At 41.1% G+C, this 23454-nt stretch overlaps 1 protein-coding gene across 1 annotated transcript; it reads left to right on the top strand.

Moving 5' to 3' along the window:
* The first annotated feature begins 444 nt into the window (after positions 1 to 444).
* LOC116309660 (insulin-degrading enzyme-like) lies at positions 445 to 23440 on the top strand. Its single transcript, XM_031726325.2, has 25 exons — positions 445 to 593; positions 1386 to 1570; positions 3456 to 3663; positions 4786 to 4955; positions 5791 to 5913; positions 7495 to 7607; positions 7716 to 7878; positions 8161 to 8253; positions 8411 to 8502; positions 8731 to 8811; positions 8949 to 9052; positions 9744 to 9846; positions 9950 to 10072; positions 10492 to 10574; positions 11785 to 11929; positions 13922 to 14032; positions 14121 to 14241; positions 15099 to 15190; positions 16480 to 16591; positions 18199 to 18366; positions 18811 to 19083; positions 19846 to 19907; positions 21294 to 21366; positions 21463 to 21530; positions 22131 to 23440. The coding sequence occupies exons 2-25, from the start codon at positions 1411 to 1413 to the stop codon at positions 22224 to 22226; spliced, it is 2937 nt and encodes a 978-aa protein (XP_031582185.2). The 5' UTR covers positions 445 to 593; positions 1386 to 1410; the 3' UTR covers positions 22227 to 23440.
* The last annotated feature ends 14 nt before the right edge of the window (positions 23441 to 23454 follow it).

The following is a 23454-nucleotide window of genomic DNA, read 5'->3' as shown; positions in this document are numbered from 1 at the left end:
TGGGCCACCTGAGTTCTGTTCTCGGCTATTTGTTTGTGCCTGCTGGTGTGCCTTTGTGTATGTGAACAAGCATGCATATAACACAAACAAAGTTGTGCGCACATGAGCTCACAATCACTGAAAAGAGAGTGGTTGTTTTTGTTTGTTTGTTTATTTTTCCCGTTGTTTTTCAGCAGCTTTTCATTTTTCACCCAAGCAAAACACTGAACTCCTCACCCCGGCAGTGTAATCGATGTCAGATTCACTGACAATGCGCAATATGATGAACTACTACTCTGTAGGGTCTGATGCATCCCGGCTGTTTCACCTTCAACTATACTAGGATGTAAGTATCAGAATTTACTGAAGTTACATTTATAGAAATGTGACATCCTGCCCTGGTGATGCGCTCGCTCTTCTGCGATCGATTGCTTGCGTCTGTTGACGATGACGCTACAGACATTAAGGTTTCGTTTTCTATATGCATAAATCCAAACAGTTCAACACTGTTTTCATACTGTCTGAGGCTACAAAGTGTGTATAAGTGCATTAACCAAACGCTCCAGTCAACAAGAGTCAGCAGGCTACCTTTTCTGTTTTAACCGTTTTAACAGGTAAGCCCTGTCAGGTAATAATTGTTACTTTTATTTAAAACTAAGCGATTTTTTTTTCACACCAAACTAATCTTAGCAGCTCGTGCCGGGTTTAGCCAGCTAACTTTGCTAAAGCGAAACTGTTAGCCATGCCTACCTTATGTGGAACCTAGGAGCTTACATTAACAATTACACTTTTCAACATTGCAAACCTTTCTGAAGCTTTTGTCTTTAATAAAATAAAGTTTCTTTGCTGCGAGTTGAATAAATGTATGTGCTCTAGTCAGTTACTGTAGCTAATCTCTGTTAATGCGAGGCAGGTGCGTTGTTTTTCTTGTTCAGCCGGACAGTTGTCATCATCTTCCTACGGGATTCTTTCCCTTCGTCGTGACTGCCTTTACCTGTTTTTGCTGTTTCCCTCACTGTACTTACATTTTTCTAAGTAGCATCTACACCCCGGGAGCCATGATAATATAATAACAGCTTTTTAAATTACTTTGTTGGCTGTATAGAAAGACTGCTTCAGTTCACGTCTTTTAAAGCACTGCAGGTGTTTGACCTTGATCATATTGTTGCAGATAGCTGGACGGCAGGGTAAATCATTCCTATTCAATAAACTGAGAGGCACACGGAAGTTCGCGAGGACTACTACATAAAAAAATGATAGGAAAGAGACGTCGCCTCTTAATGTGCTTCCACAGTGTAGTATGCCAACATTTAGAGGGATGTTTAGTACTAAAATCTCCTTTGGCCATTATGTCACGTTAAATCAGAATATAATAAACTCCAAGAGTTGGTTTTCTTTGCTTGCAGGCTGGTGTCATCCTTGTCACTCAGAATGACCGACCCGGTTGTGAGGAGGGTAGTTAGTGATGTCATTCGCTCACCTGAGGACAAGCGGGAGTACAGGGGCCTGGAGTTTACCAATGGCCTGAAGGCAATGCTCATCAGTGACCCAACTACAGACAAATCGTCAGCTGCTTTGGATGTCCACATAGGTAAATAGGCATTCATTGCTCTTGTCGTGCCAGGTGATCATGACTTTTTTGGTTTTTTATGTTGCTTTCCACACAAAGAATATCTGAAAAACAAATGGGAAAGGAAGTGAAATTTTCCCCATCATACTCTAACTGTGCTTTGCAGACCAGGATAATTCCATTCATAGAGTTGCCCATTAGTTGCCAAACTTCCTTTAAGCTTTGGGTGGGTATTTTTTATTTGTATTATCTGGTATTTCTGTTTATAATAGTAAGTATATTATTATATGCTTTAATCCACAAGCTTCACTTCTCAAACAGCGAGTCCCTACCAGTTGGGAACCTTATTTCATTACAGTGTGTAAATGTAGCATAGTTCAGAATCTAGTTTCAGATACTAGTAAACAGCAGGTACAAACAACACCACATGTAATGCTGTAACTTTAATAATAACAGATGAAGAGCATTATGGAAAAGTTAACAGTGAATACCTGTGGTATTTGCCTAAAGTAAAGAAGGTATAAAAAGCTCTGTGAAGCAGATTGAATCAGTCATTGGCTACATTTTAAAACTGGCCTCACAATTTGCTAGAACAAATAAGAAACACATTTTAAGAAGTTTATGATTGTAAAGGTAGAACATTGTAAGTTTATCATCTCCTCCATTTCATCAAACCTTCAGCCCCTCTCTCTCTCATCCACTTGGTTGCACGGCTCTGCCTCAGTCTGCAGGGCTTCTCCTCAGATCCGACACTGTTTGAATCACTCGTTCTCCTCCAGTTTTCATTCTTTATTTGCTTGAAATAGGACACTACATTCTTCAGTTCAGCCGCTCAGCACAGCCAGCAACCTGTCCAATTCACTCGTCTGGTTTCATAGTCTGCCCCGAGGGCAAAGCTCAACACAGTCAGGCTTTCTTTGGCTTAGCTGGTTTAACAAAACCTAACACTCCAGTTCGAGATAACTGGTTACTTGACTGATTGTCATCTTTGTTGAGCAGGGCTTTGTGCTTCAGGCTTTGGGTTTTATGACTCTTCTTTTGCACAAAATGATCCGTATGAGCGCAGCCTGCAAAAAAGAAACTCTGAACATAACCTGCCAACGACCAGATTATGTTCAGCAGGTTCAGCATAAGTTATTATAGTAAAAAGAGAGCAAGTTTGGTGAATGCAGAAAACTGCCTGACATAGCTCACTAAGCCATTTATCTCACTTCGCAATATAACTGTCTCCTCATCTCTGATCTGCTGTGGCTCAACATACCATCTGTGAGCCATTCAGCTCTGCAGTACTTATTCTTTTATCAAACTACAGACTCCTATATATTTATCAGTTGATCACATCTAGCTAGCGCTTGGTCGTGTTATAGCAGTCTTCATATCAAAATGTTTGTAAACAATACATGTTGCCAAGCAACCAGCTGTGCTAGAAATGTTTTACATTGATTTCTATGGGTTTGAAATGACTCCCTCAGCAGTTCTGGGGTATAAGTCTTGTTTTGTTTATTTTTTTTAATTTTTTTATTTTTTTTATTCCACGTGCTGCAAAATTCCCTGTCTAATGAATAAACCAGAATTAGGAAAAGTCATCAATATTAGATGGCGGGATGGGATTAGGGGTCAAAATAACCTCCTTGGCAGTTCTAGTGTTAAGCATTAGACAGATACTTTGAGTGTGTGAAGAATGTGAATTCATGTGAAATAGTTTCTGTGTTTAATTGAATGATGAACAGCTTACCAGTGTGCATCTCATTGCTTATAAAGCTACCTGTTCTGGTGCCATTGCAGATCTGTTTTTCTCACCTGGCAAACTTCAAAAGTCACAACTGTTGCATTGAACAAATTTCACTGATCAAAGAGAAACAGCACCATTAACTATATTTCCCTGGGAATTTCTCTTAATTTGCAGGTTCTCTGTCTGACCCACCGAACATCTCAGGGCTGGCACACTTTTGTGAACACATGCTGTTCCTGGGAACAGAGAAGTACCCCAAGGAGAACGAGTACAGTCAGTTCCTCAGTGAGCACGCAGGCTTCTCCAATGCCTTCACCAGCAGAGAACATACCAACTATTACTTTGACGTTTCCCATGAGCACTTGAAAGGAGCGTTAGATAGGTACTTTGATGTTCATTTGATGGTATTAATTTTGGCAGAAACTCCAAAGTGATATAGGATGCACTATTAAAAGCTCAGGGTTGTTTGTGTTTAGGTTGCATATTTTACCCCTTAGCTGTAAAAGGCCGATGAGGTATTATGTTGTTGCACTGCCGGACAGGGGTGTGAGTGCCATGGACATCTACATTTGTGAATGTGATAACTTGAGAACGAGGCGATGTAGGTGCTTTAAATTGATACCGTAGGTATCAATCTCAGATGAATCTACTAAAAATCTCAGAGTAATTTGAATCTGAGTTACCTCAACCTTAAAGTCAAGGTCAGAGGTCAAGTTTTCTGAAAATCTTGTGAATGCGATAACTCAAGAAGGAAGTCACCTAGGATTTTCAAATTGGTACCATAGCTGCATCTACTAAAAATCTCAGATGATTTTGAATCTCTTTGACAAAATAATTTTTCTGAAAATCATATGAATGTGATAACTTGAGAATAAGGCAACATAGGATTTGTAAAGTGATACCACAGGCGTGTCTCCTTAGAGGCTGAGGGATAGCACTGGTAGTTACCAGTATTTTTCAAATTATGGGAGGTGTCTAAATATCTAGTTATCAGTATACAGTGTAGCCCTTGGGACTCAAGGTTCGGAAAGGACGTTCAGGTGGTCAGAAATGAACCTACAGGGTAGGGTAGGCTTACCTAATTAGAAATGAATGATGGTTCTAGCAAGCACCTGTTTCTGTGGCATCGCCTAATTGTTCCCTTGCGCCACTGAATCGTGAAGGCCACCTGGGCTTCAGTGGTAGGAAAGAACTGTGAGGAGTGATCTGAATTATTGATGATGATGGTTCCTTTCTGGAAAATGAAAGGATCGTATGTGTCGATTAGTAAGCCTTATTTTCTTATCCCTTTTCGTAATATCTGTGTGCCTCATTTTTTGTAATCATGGCAGATTGCTTTTTATTTGAATTCCTCCCTCTATGTTTGTAGTGTATAACCTTTATTTAAAATAAACAAGATTGTGCATTTTACAATACTGAGCCACAGGCTAGGCCATAACTATTATCACACCCTGTGGTCTTTCTACATGTACTCCTTGATAACAGCAACTCCTGACCTTTGTAGGTTTGCGCAGTTCTTTCTGTGCCCATTGTTTGACGAGAGCTGCAAGGACCGCGAGGTGAACGCTGTGGACTCTGAGTACGAGAAGAACCTGAAGAATGATACTTGGAGGCTGTTTCAATTGGAGAAGGCCACTGGCAACCCAAAACACCCCTTCAGTAAATTTGGAACAGGTAGAAACTGTTCTTACCAGACTTCACTTTAAAACTATATCATTACATCATTCATTCTGACTGCTTAGCGCATCGCATTTCAATTGTTACAGCAGGATATTTTGACTGGAGAGCAAAACGGCCCTGCACAGAATATTTAAGCAAGAATTCCCTTCATAGGGTTGATATGATGTGTTTTAGATTTTGTATTAGACTACTAATCTAGAGCAGAATCCAGTCACATATGTTAATGTTAAGGGGTCAGAGAAATTACTGGAGCTAGCTAATATTTGATTAAATGAGTTTTACATTCATGCAACCTACTTATTATGAGACAGCTGTTTCAGCCCAGAAATGTTTCTGAATGGCTTTGGTTTTTAAACATGAACATGCCATTAGTCAAGTTGTTTGAGAAAAGAGTTTATTCTGTTAAAGTCATTCCAGATTAAAGTGACGTATACTCAGAGGAGCTCTGAGCTCAAAATAGCCACCTGATGGCAGTCTTGAATTATACCGTCTGTATTCCCATTAAGAACAGGAGAGGATCAAAAAGACCTGAAAGCAGTGCACTCAGCAGACTAACATAAGCTTCTTCTGACTGCTGCTTTGATGGTGTCTGTGTTAACAAATACAGTGCTACATGTAGACTGTAATCAAGTTTATTCACATACTCTTTAGCTTGTAGTTAATAAGCAATTTTTACTACAACTTTGAAGAATTTAACACAAATATTTGTTTGCTGACAATTTCATTTAGACTCTTTGAAATACTATAACAACAGAAAATGATTGTTAGTTAACTGTACAATTGGAAAATGTGTGTGCTTAAAAAAAGGGCTGATAACCTTTTCTTATAGGTAATAAAATGACACTAGAGACAAGACCATCTGAAGAGGGGATTGATATCCGTCAGGAGCTGCTGAAGTTCCACTCCACGTATTACTCATCCAACCTCATGGGACTGTGTGTGTTAGGAAGAGGTAAGATGTCATTGCTCATATGGGTGATGTTTCAGTGTTGCAAAATAATTATTCAGTCTCAACAAACGGTGCAAGTACTACATAAGTTTGTGGATGTGGTCAGAAAGCTGGTATTCTGAATTTTACAGTGACACATTCAGAAGGAGACACCAACTGCTTGGGGCTTGTGTCAGAGAGGGTATCTAACATTAAAATCTACCTAATCAGACATGTTGGGCAGCCTGCTGTGGCAACGCCTGATGAACAAGAAGTACTCCAAGAGTGTAAACCTACGTAAAGGCAGCTTACTCTCTAGGCCAGCGGTCCCCAACCCCCGTGCCTCGGACCGGTACCGGTCCGTGAGTCGTTTGGTACCGGACCGCGAGAGCTGAGGCTCAGGTGTGAAATGTATGGTTTTCAGGGTTATTTTGTTATCGTTTTTATCGTTAACTCAGTTTTCCTGGGTCTTTTCACTTGTGTTATGAATAAATCTTCTTTTTTTCGGTACCGGTACTAGTTTTATTTTGTTGTATTTATCTGTGACACCTTAAAGGCCGGTCCGTGAAAATATTGTCGGGCATAAACCGGTCCGTGGCGCAAAAAAGGTTGGGGACCGCTGCTCTAGGCAGTATTTACTTTTAAGGGAATAGTATTATATTTTTTTATCTCCACCAAGAATGTTATGTTTTTGGTGATGTACGTGCCATTCTGTCTGTACACCGACAGATACGTGATAACTTAAAATATCATGTTGCATTTGACTTCTCGCCGCCTCTCCTTCAAGGTTAACTGGTTGATCTGAAGGTCAAAGTGATAATAATGCTTTATAGAGCGAGTTAAAATGACAAGAGCATGTTTGCTTGGGATACTTTTTGATTACATTTATTATGACTTTGTTATGTACATTACAGTAGTAGTCTATAGCCCTTACGTAACAATTTGAATGAAGGTACAATGTTCTTAAATATGTATATTTACAGTGCAATTACAGAAATTATATTTACAGTCCACACGCATCTTTTGTTTGTTGGAAAAATAAAGAAAAATGGAAACATCCATACGACCATTGTCACCTTTCTACTATGACACCCAACCCATGCAGCGAGTAACTGGATACTATTAAAGATGATGTTGTTATAGAATGGCTGAGGTCCTGGCTTCTTAGTGCCTGCCATACTAACCAATGAATTGATAAATATTCTTAATCTTTAAGACTTTAGGAATGAGTTAAAAATGTTTTTTCCCTTCACTTGGTAGAGTAACGCTGATTAGTATTAAAACCTACTAATAAACAGCATAATGTAATTTACTGCCAGAAATAACTCTTTTAAAAATTCTTAAAACACCTTAAACAAATAGTAAATATGACTCACAATTGCTTTTGGACAAAATAATAAATAAAAATAATACATTTTAAGTTTTAATTTTAATTTAAATAAGATTTTACAAATTCTTAGTAGCATCACAACATGTTTTATATATGCTTGCTTACCAGCCAAGGACCAGGGCACTGTGGGTAATTATGATGAGTACTAACATCCTTAAAGCTTTTCTTTGAAAAGCACATCTTTACTGCTTTTTTTTTTAACCCTTTGCTGACAGAGTCGTTGGATGAGTTGACGGCCATGGTGGTAAAGTTATTTGGAGAAGTGGAAAACAAGAATGTGCCTATTCCAGAATTCCCTGAACACCCTTTACAAGAAGAACACCTTAAAGTGAGCTGCTTACCTATCACTCCTTTACATTTTTTTGCATTGCAAAATGACTCTCAACATTTTTTATCATGTTACTGTGGGAATCACACACGCTTCTGTTTATTACAGAAATTCTACAAAGTGGTTCCTGTCAAAGACATTAGGAAACTTTATGTGACTTTCCCCATCCCAGACCTACGGAAGTACTACAAATCGAAGCCAGGACGTTATCTGGGACATCTGATTGGTCACGAAGGACCTGGAAGTTTGTTTTCTGAGCTGAAATCTAAAGGTAGCAGACTGCAAGCTGGTGACAAATATTATAAGGAGAAAACGATACACATAGTAAAAGCATATCCTAAAATATATGATTGGCTCCGAGGTTACTTAATTATGTGTTTTGTGACCATAAAATGTAACACAACATTACCCAGCAGAGCGGTGCGCCTCTAATTTAGTGATTGGAATAGAAGTTAATTTTCTTTTAGTACAGAAACGTTCACAGTAACGGTTTCTGTCATCATAAAAATGAAAGAAACACATTACTAATTTGTAACGGTAATTACTTTCTAAGGCTGGGTGGACACAATCCTTGGAGGACACAAAGAGGGAGCCAGAGGATTCATGTTCTTCAACATCAAGATGGACTTGACTGAGGAGGGCCTCTGTAAGTCATGCATCTCACTACTTTACATGAATTGTATCTAGTTTGTGTGTTTTGCATGTGATTATGATCATTCCTCACTATGCACAAGTAAAAGAAATAAAGTAACAAGAAATACGTGAATATTAAATCTTGGGGCCTGATCTGTATGTCGCTGCAGTGCACATTGAGGACATAATCTTCCACATGTTCCAGTACATCCAGAAACTACGTTCTGAAGGACCTCAAGAGTGGGTGTTTAACGAGTACAAGGTGATTTATGTTGTCAGTTCAGTAATACTGTTTCTGAAGGGCAGTATAAACTTATTTTCTATTCCTCACTGTAAAAAACTAGTTTAAAAAGTCATAAAAATTAGAATAGAATATAGATGGATTATTGATCGAGTTCTATTAAGGGTACATAGTTCAAACTGAATGTAACCATTGTATGTTTTGTGACTTAAGCTGTTATACCATCAACCTTTATGCCTCTCTCTGCAGGATTTAAAAAAAGTTGCTTTCAGATTTAAAGACAAGGAGCGTCCTCGTGACTGCACTTCCAAAATAGCAGGTTTACTACAGGTAGGTCCCCCGGCCAATTTATCACGTGTCTAGTTGAAATTGAGGATTCATTTTATGGAGCCTTTAGAAAAATTGCAGAATTGATTGTTTGTGTTTTCAAGCAGTACAGTGCTAACAAGTTTCTTTGTGTGTTGCAGTACTACCCTCTTGAAGAAGTTCTATCAGCAGAGTACTTCTTGGAAGACTTCAGGCCAGATCTAATCGAGATGGTGCTGGATAAGCTGAGACCAGAACACGTCAGGTCAGTGTGACTTGGTGATGTGTAGTGAGGCTCACTTTGCTTTTTCTGGTACCAAGTATGAAGTACCTCTCGGAGGAAGATGTGGGCACATGGTATGATAAACTTTAAGCTAAACTACAGCTGCAGTCCCACTTGGATAACTGGACTGAAATTAAAGTGTGCCTGGTGTAGCTTTAATTCATTTTCTGGGTTGCAGCTGCTGTGCCAAGCAAAGTCCAGACTTGTAACCGGTCCATTCCTTAATGCGTATTAAGGAGACGACAGCATGCAGTCATTGGCTGACCCTGAGGGTTTGCATGCCAGTCTCTTCCTTTACTGAAGTGGCCATTTAACTCTGGGCTTTAGCCAACCCTGCTTTAAATTCATGACAAAGTGCTTCTTTATTTATCCATCTCATTCCAGCTACAAGTGAAGTCACCGAGAAACACCTTTTGCTTTTACACTGAGTCCTTCAACTTTGTTTAACTAAAACATACTGATGGGATAAATGTTCAAACTTAGGTGAAACCCACACTCTGATGGTCTGACAGCTCCAGCCAAACGATGTGTCAATGGCTGTGCACCACCTGAAACATGATCGAAATGGAAAAGCACTCACATCTTGTGTAGCAAACAGGCACTAAGTACTCTGTGCACAGAGGGCTTTCTGTATAGATCTATAATGTGACCTGTTGTCTTCTTACTTTTCCAGAGTTATAGTTGTGTCAAAATCATTTGAAGGACAAACAGACATGACAGAAGAGTGGTACGGCACGCAGTACAAACAGGAGGCCATCTCTGAGGAGACCATCAAGGTGAATGATTGTCTCCAGTTTTTCTGCTGTGTAATCAGTGTATAACCGCTACATCAGTTATATAAGGCTCTGCTTGCTGATTGTTTGGCTTTTTTTGTTGTAGAAATGGGCAAATGCAGACCTCAACGGCAAATTCAAATTGCCAATGAAAAATGAGTTCATCCCTACCAACTTCGAGATCTACCCTCTTGAGAAAGAATCTCCTTCAGTTCCCACTTTAATCAAGGCAAGTGTTTTCTCTGCACAGCTCCATCATCAAAGTGTTGTCACTTTTCATTGTCTGACTGCAGTGGACGGTCCCTGCTTACCTGCTCCTTGTTAAAAGTATCGTATGCTTTCATATGGAAATGTGGTATTGTGATTTAGACATCAAGTATTAGTTGTTTTATTGTTATGTCAGGATCAGAGGAACTAAGCAGCTAATAAAAGCTTCCATTTTCCATCTCTGTAGGAACAACTGAATAAAAGTTAGTATGGCTTTTGTTGTTTGTTGCTAAGAGACCTATCAAAGTAACGCTGTTTGATTTCTGTGATTAAATGAGCGTCGTCTGCTTGTACAGTTTACCTTCTGCTTGCATTTCAATGCTTTACTTTGTTAAGACTTCCCATGAATATGAAATTAAGTTTGGTGTTCACTTCTTCCAGGACACTGCTATGAGCAAGGTGTGGTTCAAGCAGGATGACAAATTCTTCCTCCCCAAGGCTTGCCTGAACTTTGAGTTCTTCAGGTGAGTAGTAAATACTGAGGATTTGTTCTGCAGCTGGAGTGTGGACACAAATTCTTACCAAGTAAACTGTGTCTCTTAAGATTAACTCAGTAATGTGAAATAGTAAATGTACTGCTGCTACAACAGTGCATAATTAGTTTTAAAGTAATCAGATAACAAAGTGCAAAAATAAATATCGAATTATGCATGAGTGTTATCAGGTTTGTAAGTCAGCAACCCCTGTAGCTGAAATGAATCCAATAAAACCTAAATGGAATAACAACCAGTGCCAGTGCTTGTTACATATGAAGAGATGAAATATGCAAAAAGCCTCTAATAGTTGTACAGATACAGCTGTTGTATTTCCCAGAGAGAGAAAATACTGATAGAGATCTTTAGAGGTGGAGAAAGGCGTAAGAAGGAAAGAAGAAAGCGAGCAAGATGAGAGATTTTGTTTTGTTTTGTTTTACAGATGTTTAATCTATACATGAAGTGTTTAAGTTATATTTTTTCATCTTGTGAAATATGTTGCAAAACATACGCAATATGCTTACTTTGTGTTATACAAAGGTTTGATGAAAGTACTCAACAATTAGGTGCAGGCTACACTGGTCAGTTTGCAGTGCTGTGGTGACGATTACAGTAATGCACAATGTTGGATTGGTCCAGAGTGGCTGTGGTGTTAATAGTGAATGTTAGGTTACATCAGGGGTAGCAGGCATCAGAGTAATTCAAGGTGATAATGCTGATTAGACATTTGAGGCCTAGTGGTGGGAAATCTGGCATGATAGCTTGTTTGATATCCGCTTATATTTGGTGCATGCATGTCTTTTCCCCACACTGCACCACTACAGCCAATTTTAGGGTTACCCCAAGAGCTGAATCCCACTTTAGCCCTTGGCTATACTCATTTATCTGTTTGGTGTAGAGGCAAAGCCCCCCATCTAAAATTTAGGCAACAGCAAATAGAGTTGTACTGTGAGTACTTTTGCCACCTCAGAGGATAGGTTGGATTAGCTTAGATCATTTTTTAGCCTGATTTTCCAACATTTTACAGCCAATCCCTCCTGCAATTAGACAGTATTAGTCTGTAAGTAATTCCACTGTTACACTCCTGATAGCTACAATTAATTGTATGTTCATAAATTGTAAAACATGCTATACAATAGTTGCAGTTTGCATCAGCTCGTGCTGCTTTATTTATATGCTTTGTGTGACATTTTCTCTACAGCCCCTTTGCGTACGTGGACCCATTGCATTGTAACATGGCATATTTATACCTGGAGCTCCTCAAGGACTCCCTCAACGAGTATGCATATGCAGCCGAGCTAGCTGGCTTGAACTATGACCTCCAAAATACCGCCTATGGGATGCATGTAAGTATTCACAATCCCTTCCCATCTCCGACCTCATGCCGCCTTCCCTTTATTATCCTCAGACTGGGCTACAGTGGCTCAGGTGGGCCTGGATTGATGGGTGACGTTAACCTTTCAATCTGACCGCATCTGTGGCCAGGCTGCAAGTTACAATAACAGGAAACTGCCATATATTGAAAGTTAATTGTTTTTTATTGTTTGACATACACAGAGATTTTCTGTGTGTGTTTTACATCACTTCAGAAAACCTTTTAACCCAGCGGTCTCCAACCCCCGGGCCATGGACCGGTACCGGTCAGCGAGTCGTTTGGTACCGGGCCGCAAGAGTTGAGGCTCCGATGTGAAATTTATGGTTTTCAGGGATTTTATTGTTCTCTCGGTTCCCCTGGGTCTTTTCCTGTGTTGTAGTTGTGCGTCTTATTTTGAAAGGAATATTTAACATTACCATAGCGACCAGAGAGCATTAAGGGGAAGAGAGGAGGATGTTACTGTCATTGTTGCTGGTGCCTTTCAGGAGGACGCTGCTAATAAAGTTACACAATTACACAGTGAATTCGCGTTTATTATTATATTTACAAAATACCACAGTTTTTGTCTCCGTCGTATCATTTTATTTTGTTGTATTTATCCGCGACACCTTAAAGGCCGGTCCATGAAAATGTTGTCTGACATTAAACCAGTCTGTGGTGCAAAAAAGGTTGGGGACCGCTGCTGTAAAGCACCGTACTGGCTTATTATCTTCATATTATCATCTAAGGATAAATCTTTGACTTCTTTCTTTTCATTTTTTTATTTCTATGGCATGCCAACATTTTTGTTTTAAAAAAGTATTATGATAATAAAATGTCAAGTTTTGTGCAGACTTTAATGGTACGCAAAACTTTGGCACTTCTATTGTAAATGTAATACCAGGCAGTGAATGAGAAGGCATCTGTGCCACAGAATATAAGGGATGAGGTCAGTTGATGCAGATACCCTGTTTTTTTTTGGGGGGGGGGGGTTCACTGATGTTTGCTGGTTTGCTGTGGTGTTGTCTCTCCTCTGTTCTTTAAAACATCTGACTTCTAACAACTCTTCAGCTGTCATAATGACCAACTAACCTGCATTCATTAGCTCCCTTTTCACCTGTGAATTCATGACTGGGGTGTGTCCTTACAGAGAGCTGTATAGCTGTGTGATGGGCTGCAAGTAATTGATCTGAGTCAGCAGTATTAGTGTGGATGCTGGCCGTTTGTCAAGGTTAATGATGTTTGGAGAGATTACTTTTAACAGGTGTCACTGCAGGGGCTTGGCCACAAGGTGAGGTGAGCTGTGGGATGGAAGTGACAGCGAAGCCCTGGGAGGTTATGCTGAATCATGAAGGGCCGTTAGGTGTGCGTGATGCAGGAAAATCGAGGGTTTAAATAACGTTAAACATTTTTTTTCTGTTTGTTCTCTGTCTCTTTTCAAGACTGATTTAAAATATTTACAGTGTATGACAGGAAATGATGCTTGCTCAGTTTTATCATCATGCCTGAGAATTCAGGCAGACCATTGACATTGTTTTTGTTTTTGAGCCTATGGAGATTTAAATTATTGTTGACCACAAGGAGTTGGTGTAATCTGAAAAGATTTTCTTCACAATAGTTAGAAATAATATGCCAGTACGATGCTTTACAGCATCTCTAAGGAACTGTCTGCAGCTCTCCTTCACTTAAGTGACTTTTGGTATTTGCAGGCAAATGCATATTAGAGTTTTTCATCTCTCTCACACTCTAGAGATTCTGATTATTGTTCACCACGAGGAGTCGGTCTAATCTGGAAAGATTTTCTTCACAGTAGTTTGGCCAGCCCACGACTAAATTAAATGGAGAACACATTCATGTATTCATGGTAGCAAATGAATGCAAAACCTTCAATAACAACAAATGTTAACTGTTATGCTAATAAGCTTAATGCATCCTTTTGTTTGTTGATGATGTGCCGCCTGTCTCCTGTCACTGTGTGCTGCAGCTGTCTGTTAAAGGCTACAGTGACAAACAGCACATCCTGCTGAAGAAGATCATCGAGAAGATGGCCACTTTTGAGATAGACGAGAAGCGCTTTGACATCATCAAGGAAGCTGTAAGTTCAGACTCACTGACTCAGTAATAGTTTAGCTTCCAGTCTCAGTTTTAATGGTGATCTGATTCTGCCTTCTTTCTTTCTGCAGTACATGAGGTCTTTGAATAACTTCAAAGCTGAAAGGCCTAACTATCATGCCATGTACTACCTCCATGTTCTAATGACCGAGGTCGTTTGGACCAAAGATGAGCTCAGAGAGGCTCTAGATGGTGAGACTCTTAATGTTTCTCTTCTGTCTCAGCAGGTATGCTTACTGGCTGCTTTTTCGTCTGTGGACTAAACAGAGTTAATTGAAACACAGAATAAACACATAGCCAAGCTTTACTTCAGGCCATAGCTGAGGAAATGAAAAGTGAGCTTTGAATTAGTTGCATGAGGTGAACATAATAGCTGCAGTGAAAAATGTAAAACTATCACTGAAGTTTTCAGGTTTTTGCACACAGTTGATAGAGGCGTCTCCTCTCACCTTGGGTCTTTTCTTCTCTTCAGTTTTTCTCCTTAAATTCTTGTTTAAATGCTGAAGCTGTCCTCTAGCAGTTGCTTCCCTAGCTGCAGTCTTTCCCGTGCACAGTGCCAGTCTGGAGCCTGAAGGGCAGCTTGTTATATTTTTAACCACAGAGCTTACACAGAGTATCCTCAGATTCACATGAGACTCAATTAACCTGCTGGGTCAGGACCTGGAGCTCAGTCACCTGGGCCTCCAATTACCACAGCTCGTTTTTGTTATCAGTCCCTTTAGCCCGCTGTCCTCCTCTGTCTGGGGTCTCTGAGATGCTGTGAGTCTCCTGTTTCCTGCTGTGTTGGTGCTGCCACGGGCAAATAATCAGTGTTTGTGTGCTGATTTAGTCCATCCACCAGTTGCTTAAATTTAAACTTTTATGCACATGTAACTGAATCTTTAGGTATGATTTTTACCACCATGCAATGTGACGTGCTGCTTTGGTAATGGCAGGAAGACTGTCTGATGAAATCACCACACTCAGCAATTATTCTTATAATCAGTCTGTTACCAGCTTTGGAAAAGTACTCTTTGATTGATTGCTTTTGCCTGTGATCTGTATTGCAGATGTAACTCTCCCACGCCTTAAGATCTTCATACCTCAGCTGTTGTCGTGGTTACATATCAAAGCCCTTCTTCATGGCAACATCACCAAGGAGGTTGGTTGGTGTTTGGAGGCACTACTTTATTATTTTACTACCAACTTAGTCATTTTAAAGTTTCCTAAATCTTGGCGTCTACGTTTGTAATAATGCAGCTGTCCTCATTCATACCTGCTTAGTGATGTGTAAGAATTTGTCTCTGTGAGGACAAACTACACTTTTTATGCCTCAGCAACATTTATTTATAATGGATACCGGTCCGTCGTGGTGAAGAGGGAGCTGAGTGTAAAAGCGAAGCTCTCAATTTACCGGTCGATCTACGTCCCTACCCTCACCTATGGCCATGAGCTGTGGGTAGTGACCGAAAGAACGAGATCGCGGATACAAGCGGCAGAAATGAGCTTCCTCCGAAGGGTGGCTGGCCTCTCCCTTAGAGATAGGGTGAGAGGCTCGGCCATCCGGGAGGGGCTCAGAGTAGAGCCGCTGCTCCTCTACATCGAAAGGAGCCAGTTGAGGTGGTTCGGGCATCTGACAAGGATGCCTCCTGGGCGCCTCCTGGGTGAGGTGTTCGGGCATGTCCCACCGGGAGGCCCTGGGCAGACCCAGGACACGCTGGAGAGATTATATCTCTCGGCTGGCCTGGGAACGCCTTTGGTATTCCCCGGATAAGCTGGAGGAGGTGGCTGGGGAGAGGGAGGTCTGGGCTTCTCTGCTTAGGCTGCTGCCCCCGCGACCCGGCCTCGGATAAAGCGGATGAAGATGGATGGATGGATGGATGGATGGATGGATGGATGGATAATAATAATAATAATAATAATAATGGATTGGATTTATATAGCACTTTTCAAGGCACCCAAAGCGCTTTACAATGCCATTATTCATTCACGCTCACATTCATACACTTATGAATTTTATTTGGTCCTCTGTTCATATCTCAGAGGATTTTTGTCTTATATAAGATCTTGCGATCCAGTTGCACTTTTTGTTATACAGCTCCAAAATTATCACTTGTAATGACAGTGTCACAGTCTGCTGGAGGGAGAATTAGACTCATAAAATAGACCAATGATCCCTTCGACCAATGATCATCATCGAACTACAGTACTGACTGGCTTGGAGGTGGTCATGGAAAAATCAATGTTATATACATCTGCCATCACTGGACATTGGTAGTATAAATGGTTCCAGTTTGGACAGAGCCAGTTGGGTTATTCTGAGTAATGTACATAGAAACATTTTAAATTCTTGGATCTCTACAAAATGTTTTTCTGAGAGTTCAGCTGGTGTTACTCAAGAGTTTGTGGACTGAAATGCTTGAATTTCATTTCCATCTGTCACTCCTCTAGTCTGCTCTTGGCATGATGCAAATGGTGGAGGACACGCTCACTGAGCATGCTCACACAAAGCCTCTCCTCCCGAGCCAGCTGATTCGCTACAGACAGGTGCAGGTTCCAGACGGTAGGTCCTCTACTCCTCCAAACCCCCCACACACAAACACACACACACAAAGACACACACACAGGTTAAGCTCTGTAAATCTTCATCTGCCAGTCATGACTGTCTCCACGGCGACCACGCAGATGGGTTCTTGTCCAACGCTCTCGCCCTCATCATCAGTGACACCATCGTGTGTTTGTTGAGAAAAGACCTGATTAAATTCAGCATCCCACATTTAGCTCAAAGGAACATAATGGTCACTGAGTGGAAATGGACGTCATTGGCCACAATACATACACACCTTACTGTCAGCAGCTCAGACAATGAACACACACAGACAAACCTGCACTGCCTTTCAGATCACATTAGGAAAGCTGAATGATGTGGAGGCGAAAAGCAGAGCTGTGCGAGGCCACCTGGAGAAATCCTGCGTCTCTCTGAGGGATTCTCCAGGCTGGGCTCCAGGCTGCCAGTAAGACGCAGAGCAAGAGGACATATAGGACGTGAACACAAGTTTACTGTCTAAGAAACATAGTTTTACTCCCTCACCTCAAAGCTTCAAACAGAAAGTTGTCATAAATGTGGCCACTCAGACATCCATCACTGGTAATGGTACTGTGTAATTTAAATGCAGATAAGCAAAGATAGCACATTGTTTAAAATTCAGACTGCTGGAGACAGCTGTGACTCTTACACTGATGGACTAAGACTAGAAAACAGCTAAATATACACATATTCTGTTTGGAGTTTTCACGTTCCCTCTGGGGGGCACTCTTAACCTTGCGGGATATGGGTTGCCTGTTCAACCCATTGAGCTACACTAGTGCTGCTGAGTAGAACTTTTGACATGTTGAGAACAATGTGAGAGGAGCTGTGGCTCGGTGCTCAGGGAGTGTCAGGCCCAGAGTGCTCAGTCAGCATGTGCATAAAGACACCTGCATTACCCAGCCTGCACTCGTCCTGCATTCAGAGCAGCCTTGATCACAGTGGATTTAAACAAACTAGAGTTATTGCTGTTGGCATTCAGCGGGCTGTTTCTGCCTTATTGGAAAGTGTCCCCTGTCCTCTGTCTGAACTGTGCTGGTTTTACTGTACAGTACTTATCTATGGCTCAAGCAATGTGCTGAAGTTCAGCTGTAAAACTACAATGAAACAGCTCATGTGCTTTTTGTAGGAACCACTTGTGCAAGTTTCTAATGCAGCACTGAAAGACCTGATTAAGTGTGCAGGGATGGATTGTATTAAGTTGTACAGCACAGCTGGTGAAATTCATTTCTAAGCTTATCAGAGTTCATGAGTCAGTGGATTTTGGGTTAATGAAAAGGATTGTGCTTTAAATTACTTCACATGGTTTTGCTCACTCACATGCCAAGTTTAGTTCTCAGCGTATCTCAGTGAGGCCTTGTTGAACTTTCACACACCAGGAAGCAAAGCCAGAAGAATTACAGGTGCTCATATTTTTACATCTAGGCTTTCTGTTTCCTGTTTTTAGTCTTTTTAATATTACATATAACTGCATAAGTACAACAACAAGCTGAGTACATGGGGTTAAAGGCCACATGAAGCAAGCCGGCCCTTTTCTTTGTCCTCTCTCACTGTGGATGTGCTTCTGTTTTTCATGATTGCAGGTGGCTGGTATGTTTACCAGCAAAAGAACGAGGTGCACAATGATTGTGGCATCGATATCTACTACCAAATAGACATGCAGAACACCCACGACAACATGCTGCTGGAGCTGTTCTGTCAGATCATCTCCGAGCCCTGCTACAGTACACTGAGAACCAAAGAACAGCTGGGTGAGGCTGCAAAACACAGACAATAAGGCAATATTGTCATTATATAACATGGGCACCATTTTCCAGAGATCGAGTGTTTATACAGACAGAAAAAATGTGGCAGCTGTATTAAGTTTGCTAAATTAGATGTTTTATTCCTTTTAATATGTTTGCATTTTATTGAGAATTACGGTGCAATGAAATTTGCAAAGTGCTGTCAGCTGTGGGAATGTTTATTAACTTTGAGAATGAATGGGTTGCACCTCTTAACCACATCTTAAGTATCACTGTAATGAGAGTTATAAAAAAGCAATAAAAAAGTAACCTGTTGTAGTCATCCTTATTAGTTTTTTTTGCGTGCATGTGTATTATTATTGATAATATAAATCTGCTTTGAATAGTTTTTCTGCACTGTGACTCCATTTCCTCAGCTCTTACATACTTTTTCTCTTAATCCTCTAAAAGGCTACAGCGTGCATAGTGGGCCACGTCGGGCTAACGGAGTGCAAGGTCTCTACTTCCTCATCCAGTCGGAGAAGGCGCCCCACTACCTGGAGAGCCGAGTGGAAGCCTTCCTGTGTGCTATGGAGAAAGCTGTGGAAGAGATGAGCAAGGAAGCCTTCCAGAAACACATCCAAGCCCTGGCCATCCGCCGCCTGGACAAACCGAAGAAGCTGTCTGCTGAGTGTGCTAAATACTGGGGAGAGATCATCTCTCAGCAGTACAATTTCGATAGAGGTGAGGCCTCCCAACAGTCCTCTTCACCTCCTGGATAACTCTTAATTATGTTTAGTTTGCAGGCCAAATGGGTTTTTCCTGATTGCTTGCCTAAGTGTTTAAGTACAAGTTCTTATATTTCAGTATATTTCAGACAGTCCCGAGGTGATGTTACTTCGAGAAGCACAAACTGGGATCGATTAAAGCCTGAAATAATCTGCAGCCACAGCACACCTCTCCCATGCAGCACTCTGCTGAGTGTAATGGATTGTAATGGGTCTGATTCACTAGTAATCTGCCTAAAGCCCCAAGTGATGGCAACACTGTAGTCCTGCCAAGGGAGTGGTGATAGTAGCTGTGTTAGAGGAGACGGGGGGTTCGGGAGAACATGCTAACACTCTACCAAGAGCCCAGAGAAACAGGCAACACAATTCATGAATAAGAGCTTCATGGAAATGCCGAAGAGTGGCTGTTAGTTTCATGTTTCCAATAAAATGTAATCATTAACATTTGGGCAAAAAGTTGCTCATTTAGTTTCATTTATATGAAAGTATTTGATATCAATATGTTGCACAGGCAAACAACTGAACTCAATTTTAAACATCCAAGTGCTGCAGTAATACTGACACAAGTAGCTGACTTTCACTGTGATGGCTCACTCTTGAATCAGCTTGTCTTATAGCAGCAGTTTAAAGTACTTTGGTGCTGCAGTATTTAGGATGCTGGCTGCACTCTTTAAAAAGTTTTAAATAATTTACTTCTGTTTTTCCTGCTGTTTTGCAGACAACATTGAAGTGGCGTATCTGAAGACTTTGACAAAAGAAAACATAATGGAGTTTTACAGAGTAAGTAGTACAGCTTTGTCTCATGGTGCCTCTTCACTGGAATACATTTTATAGACTTTTAACAGCACAAGACAATGGTAACTATGGAAACTCATAATCATAGACTATATGTAAAAAAAATCGACTTCAACATTTTGAACTTTCGCAATTTGGCTGCTGACATTTTTTTTAGAGGGATCCATAAGTGACCACTTTTGTAGGAGTCTATGTTACTGCTAATTCTAGCAGACTTGTTCAGCTGGATGCATTTGTGCACTGTATGAGTGCATCACGCAGACTTATATCTCTAAATTGCAACATAGTAATAAAATATTAGATCTTCTTGGATGGGCCGTACCTCACTGCAGACCACTGTCAGATTATTCAAGTCAGAAATTCTCTAAAAGGCTCAAAAGCACAAACACAGATGAGGTTCACTTCAGATCAAGGAGCTGCTTGATCAGCATTCCTGTCAGTCAAAGTGGCCACACCCCTCACTGTAAGCTTTGATCAAGAAAGTGTTTGAAAAAATTCACCCTACCCATCCTGTTCTCAACGTGCTTTTTTAACATGGAGCTCTATGGGGGATTGAGATGCCTCAGGTGGCAGGAACCTGCAGTGTTTCTAGTAAAACTGGATATACTCGACCCGCGTGTGGCAGCGCTGGAATGATAAATGTCAGACAAATCTGAACTTGTGAGGTTATCTTATCTAAAAAGAAAATTATGGTGTAAAATAAACAAGGATAAAAATTGCTCTCAGCACCACCTACTCTGTGTGTGTCCACACATACACAGATCCGCTCCATTCATTCTGCCCTCCTAGCTTTCATCTCATCCAGCCTCCTGCTTCTATTCATAGCTGTGGAGGTGACACTGACACAGGATGCTCACAGCATATCAGTGGCAATAATGACAGCCAGCCGGCTTGTTTCGGGGGGATAAAGAGCCCAAAGACACCTGGCCCCAGAAAGAACTGGCATTATCGGAGCCCAGCAGAAACCATTACAGCCCCCATGCAGAATAAACCTAATGCATTTCTAATGTCATATCAGCAGCAATCGCACAAGCTGCGTCTTTTCTTTTATTATTTCATTTCAGTTTGCCACTGTTGACGCCATCTGACTGCAGACGAGCCAAATGTTCAGTCTAATATAATCCTCCATCCAGAGTCAAAGATGAAGCCCGACTGTGTCGCTAAATCTCCACAGGGCTGTCACAACTTATCGCACACTCAGTGGGGAAACACACACAGCCATCCTGTCTGTGCTGGGTTTCTTTTTCTGTGTTAGCAGTGCTCTTTCCCAAAAGTGATGAGTCATTCCATTAATGGAGCGAATAGTTTCTGGTCATGATGTTCCCTGACAACCTCCATGTATCATCCTCACCTGTCTGTCTGTCTGTCCAGGAACGACTGACGGTCGAAGCCCCAAAGAGACACAAAGTGTCGGTGCACGTGCTGTCCAGGGAGATGGACTCCTGTGAGTATCTGTAGACACAGGATGATAACATGGGCTTCATTTAGACACCCACTGAGGTCACTCACTGTCAGCCTGACCTGTCTGTGTGTACATCAGGTCCAGTAGTGGGAGAGTTCCCCGCTCAGAATGATGTCAACCTGGCTCCTGCTCCTTCCCTGCCACAGGTAAGGATCAAACCTTTTATTTTTATTTGTTAACCTGACAGATTCCCCCAACATTACTATAAATGCGCAGCTTAAATGTGAAACGGTGACAATAACCAGGACATCCCAATACATCTAACCAATAACTGACTGGAATGGCAGTGGCAATGGCCTGTTTGTCATACAAACAAAACAACAAATAATGAGACTGTCACCCAACTCAAAAACCTTAAAAATATATTTGTGAACCAAACCTTTAACCTGAGTTTATGTGTAGATTAGTTCAGTGTCACACACACCATCTTGCTTTTTTTTGGCTCATGTGCAGTGTGTGTGTTGCTCAGGGGTTGGCTTTTATTATTCTATGCTCTTATAATTTTCTCTGATCTGTTCATGTGACAGAAGTAGGCAACTCCTAATTGGTTCATTTTGTTTTGAAAGCGATGTGTTAAAAGCCCCAGTTATGTGAGCGCATACAAAGCCCACTCTCAGACGTTCATACCCAACCTGATAGGTTGAGCCAGCTAACATATACAAAGTCCGGCTATGTTGAACTTGATTTGTAGAGGGGTCTTTACATTTGTCAGCCTCCCTTTGATCTGATCTTTTTCTTTCTTGCAGCCCACAGTGATTCAGGACATAACGGAGTTCAAGAGGAGTCTGCCTCTGTTCCCCCTGGTCCAATCTCACGTCAACCTCAGGGCAGCCAAACTGTGAGCGAAGCCGGCAGGTCGACACAGCAGGGAGGCACGGAGGGCGGCTCCTGCCATCAGGGAAACCTTCATCTGACGGAGCCTGCATCAGTGTTTGTTTGCGTGGATGCATGTTGAATGCAGGTGTGTGCACGTGTAGCAGGGAGGAGCCACTCAAAGAGGAAACAAAAGAATCACAAAGTTGTTGATGTAGCTGTGATAATGATAGAGGTAACACCAGAATCACCTCATGTAACGTCTCTAAGAGGAGACGTAAGCTCACGCTTCACAGCACTGTGTAGGCTTGCTGTAGACGAAACAAGAAGCAAAACGACAAAAAAAAAAAAAGAGACCCTTTCAGTCCACACATGCATGGAAGAGTGCCTGAAAACTGCTCAAATTTGAAAGGAGCTGTTTTTAAATGGCTAATTACTAAACCATGCTCGTACATTTTTCTTTTTTACTGCATTTTACGGTAGTATGTCACTCAGACATCTCAGGGGTATGTCCATGCTTTTTGTTTTGGGGGTTTTTAATTCAGTTTTTTAAGTAATTAGAATAAAAACATTTAGTCTGTCATCTACATTAGTACGTTATTCAATTTACAGTGTGATCAGTTTCTGAAAACTTAAAAATAATGGCTGTAGAGACATTTTGTTTCTCTGTGTTGAAGCTTTAGGGAGGTCGTCAGGATCCGTTCACTCTGCATGAGAGACTTTCTGCAGCTGCTGCCTTTCAGATTAGTTTGTATCCTGGTCTGATTTGAGCCACAGTCCTGGAGGATCTATCCTGTCCCCAGCTCTTAAAGCATAGATGTCAAACAAAGCAGCCCGCTCTAAAAACAAGAAAACATTTTCATTTTGATATCAACTTCTACTGCTTTAAAAGGCACCATATTACCTCGTGGTGAAAATCCAAAGAACCAGCAGCAGAAGCATGCCTTAGTCTATTACTTACACAGCATGTAGCTCCACAGCGTCTCAGGAGAGCTGGTAATAAAGCAGTTTTCACACAGTGTTGTAGAAGAAACCAATGTTACGTATCAGGCTTGGGTGGGCGTCCACTGTTTAACGTGAAGTACCTAGTGAGTGGTTTTCATTTAGAAAATCAAACTTTTAATTTCTTAATATATTGAACGACTGTGATTGGCTGGTGGGGGTCATGGGCAGGTGAAGAGTGTTGAGTTTGGTCTTTTTATGTTTCTTGTGTGTTTCTAATTAATAAACAGCTGAATGGAAACTCGTCTGTCGCAC

This window comes from Oreochromis aureus, linkage group 13 (assembly GCF_013358895.1).
Source record: "Oreochromis aureus strain Israel breed Guangdong linkage group 13, ZZ_aureus, whole genome shotgun sequence".
Classification (NCBI taxonomy): Eukaryota; Metazoa; Chordata; class Actinopteri; order Cichliformes; family Cichlidae; genus Oreochromis; species Oreochromis aureus.
The sequence above is the reverse complement of the archived record's forward strand: the minus strand, read 5'-3'. Positions and strand labels throughout refer to the sequence as shown.

What these genes read in the sequence shown, in the direction of transcription:
- LOC116309660 (XM_031726325.2), top strand. Translation starts at nt 1,411, where the DNA reads ATGACCGACCCGGTTGTGAGGAGGGTAGTTAGTGATGTCATTCGCTCA. An exon ending in TCTCTGAGGAGACCATCAAG is followed by an intron (nt 9,847 to 9,949) that starts GTGAATGATTGT and finishes TTTTTGTTGTAG; the next exon opens with AAATGGGCAAATGCAGACCT. An exon ending in GCTCAGAGAGGCTCTAGATG is followed by an intron (nt 14,242 to 15,098) that starts GTGAGACTCTTA and finishes TCTGTATTGCAG; the next exon opens with ATGTAACTCTCCCACGCCTT.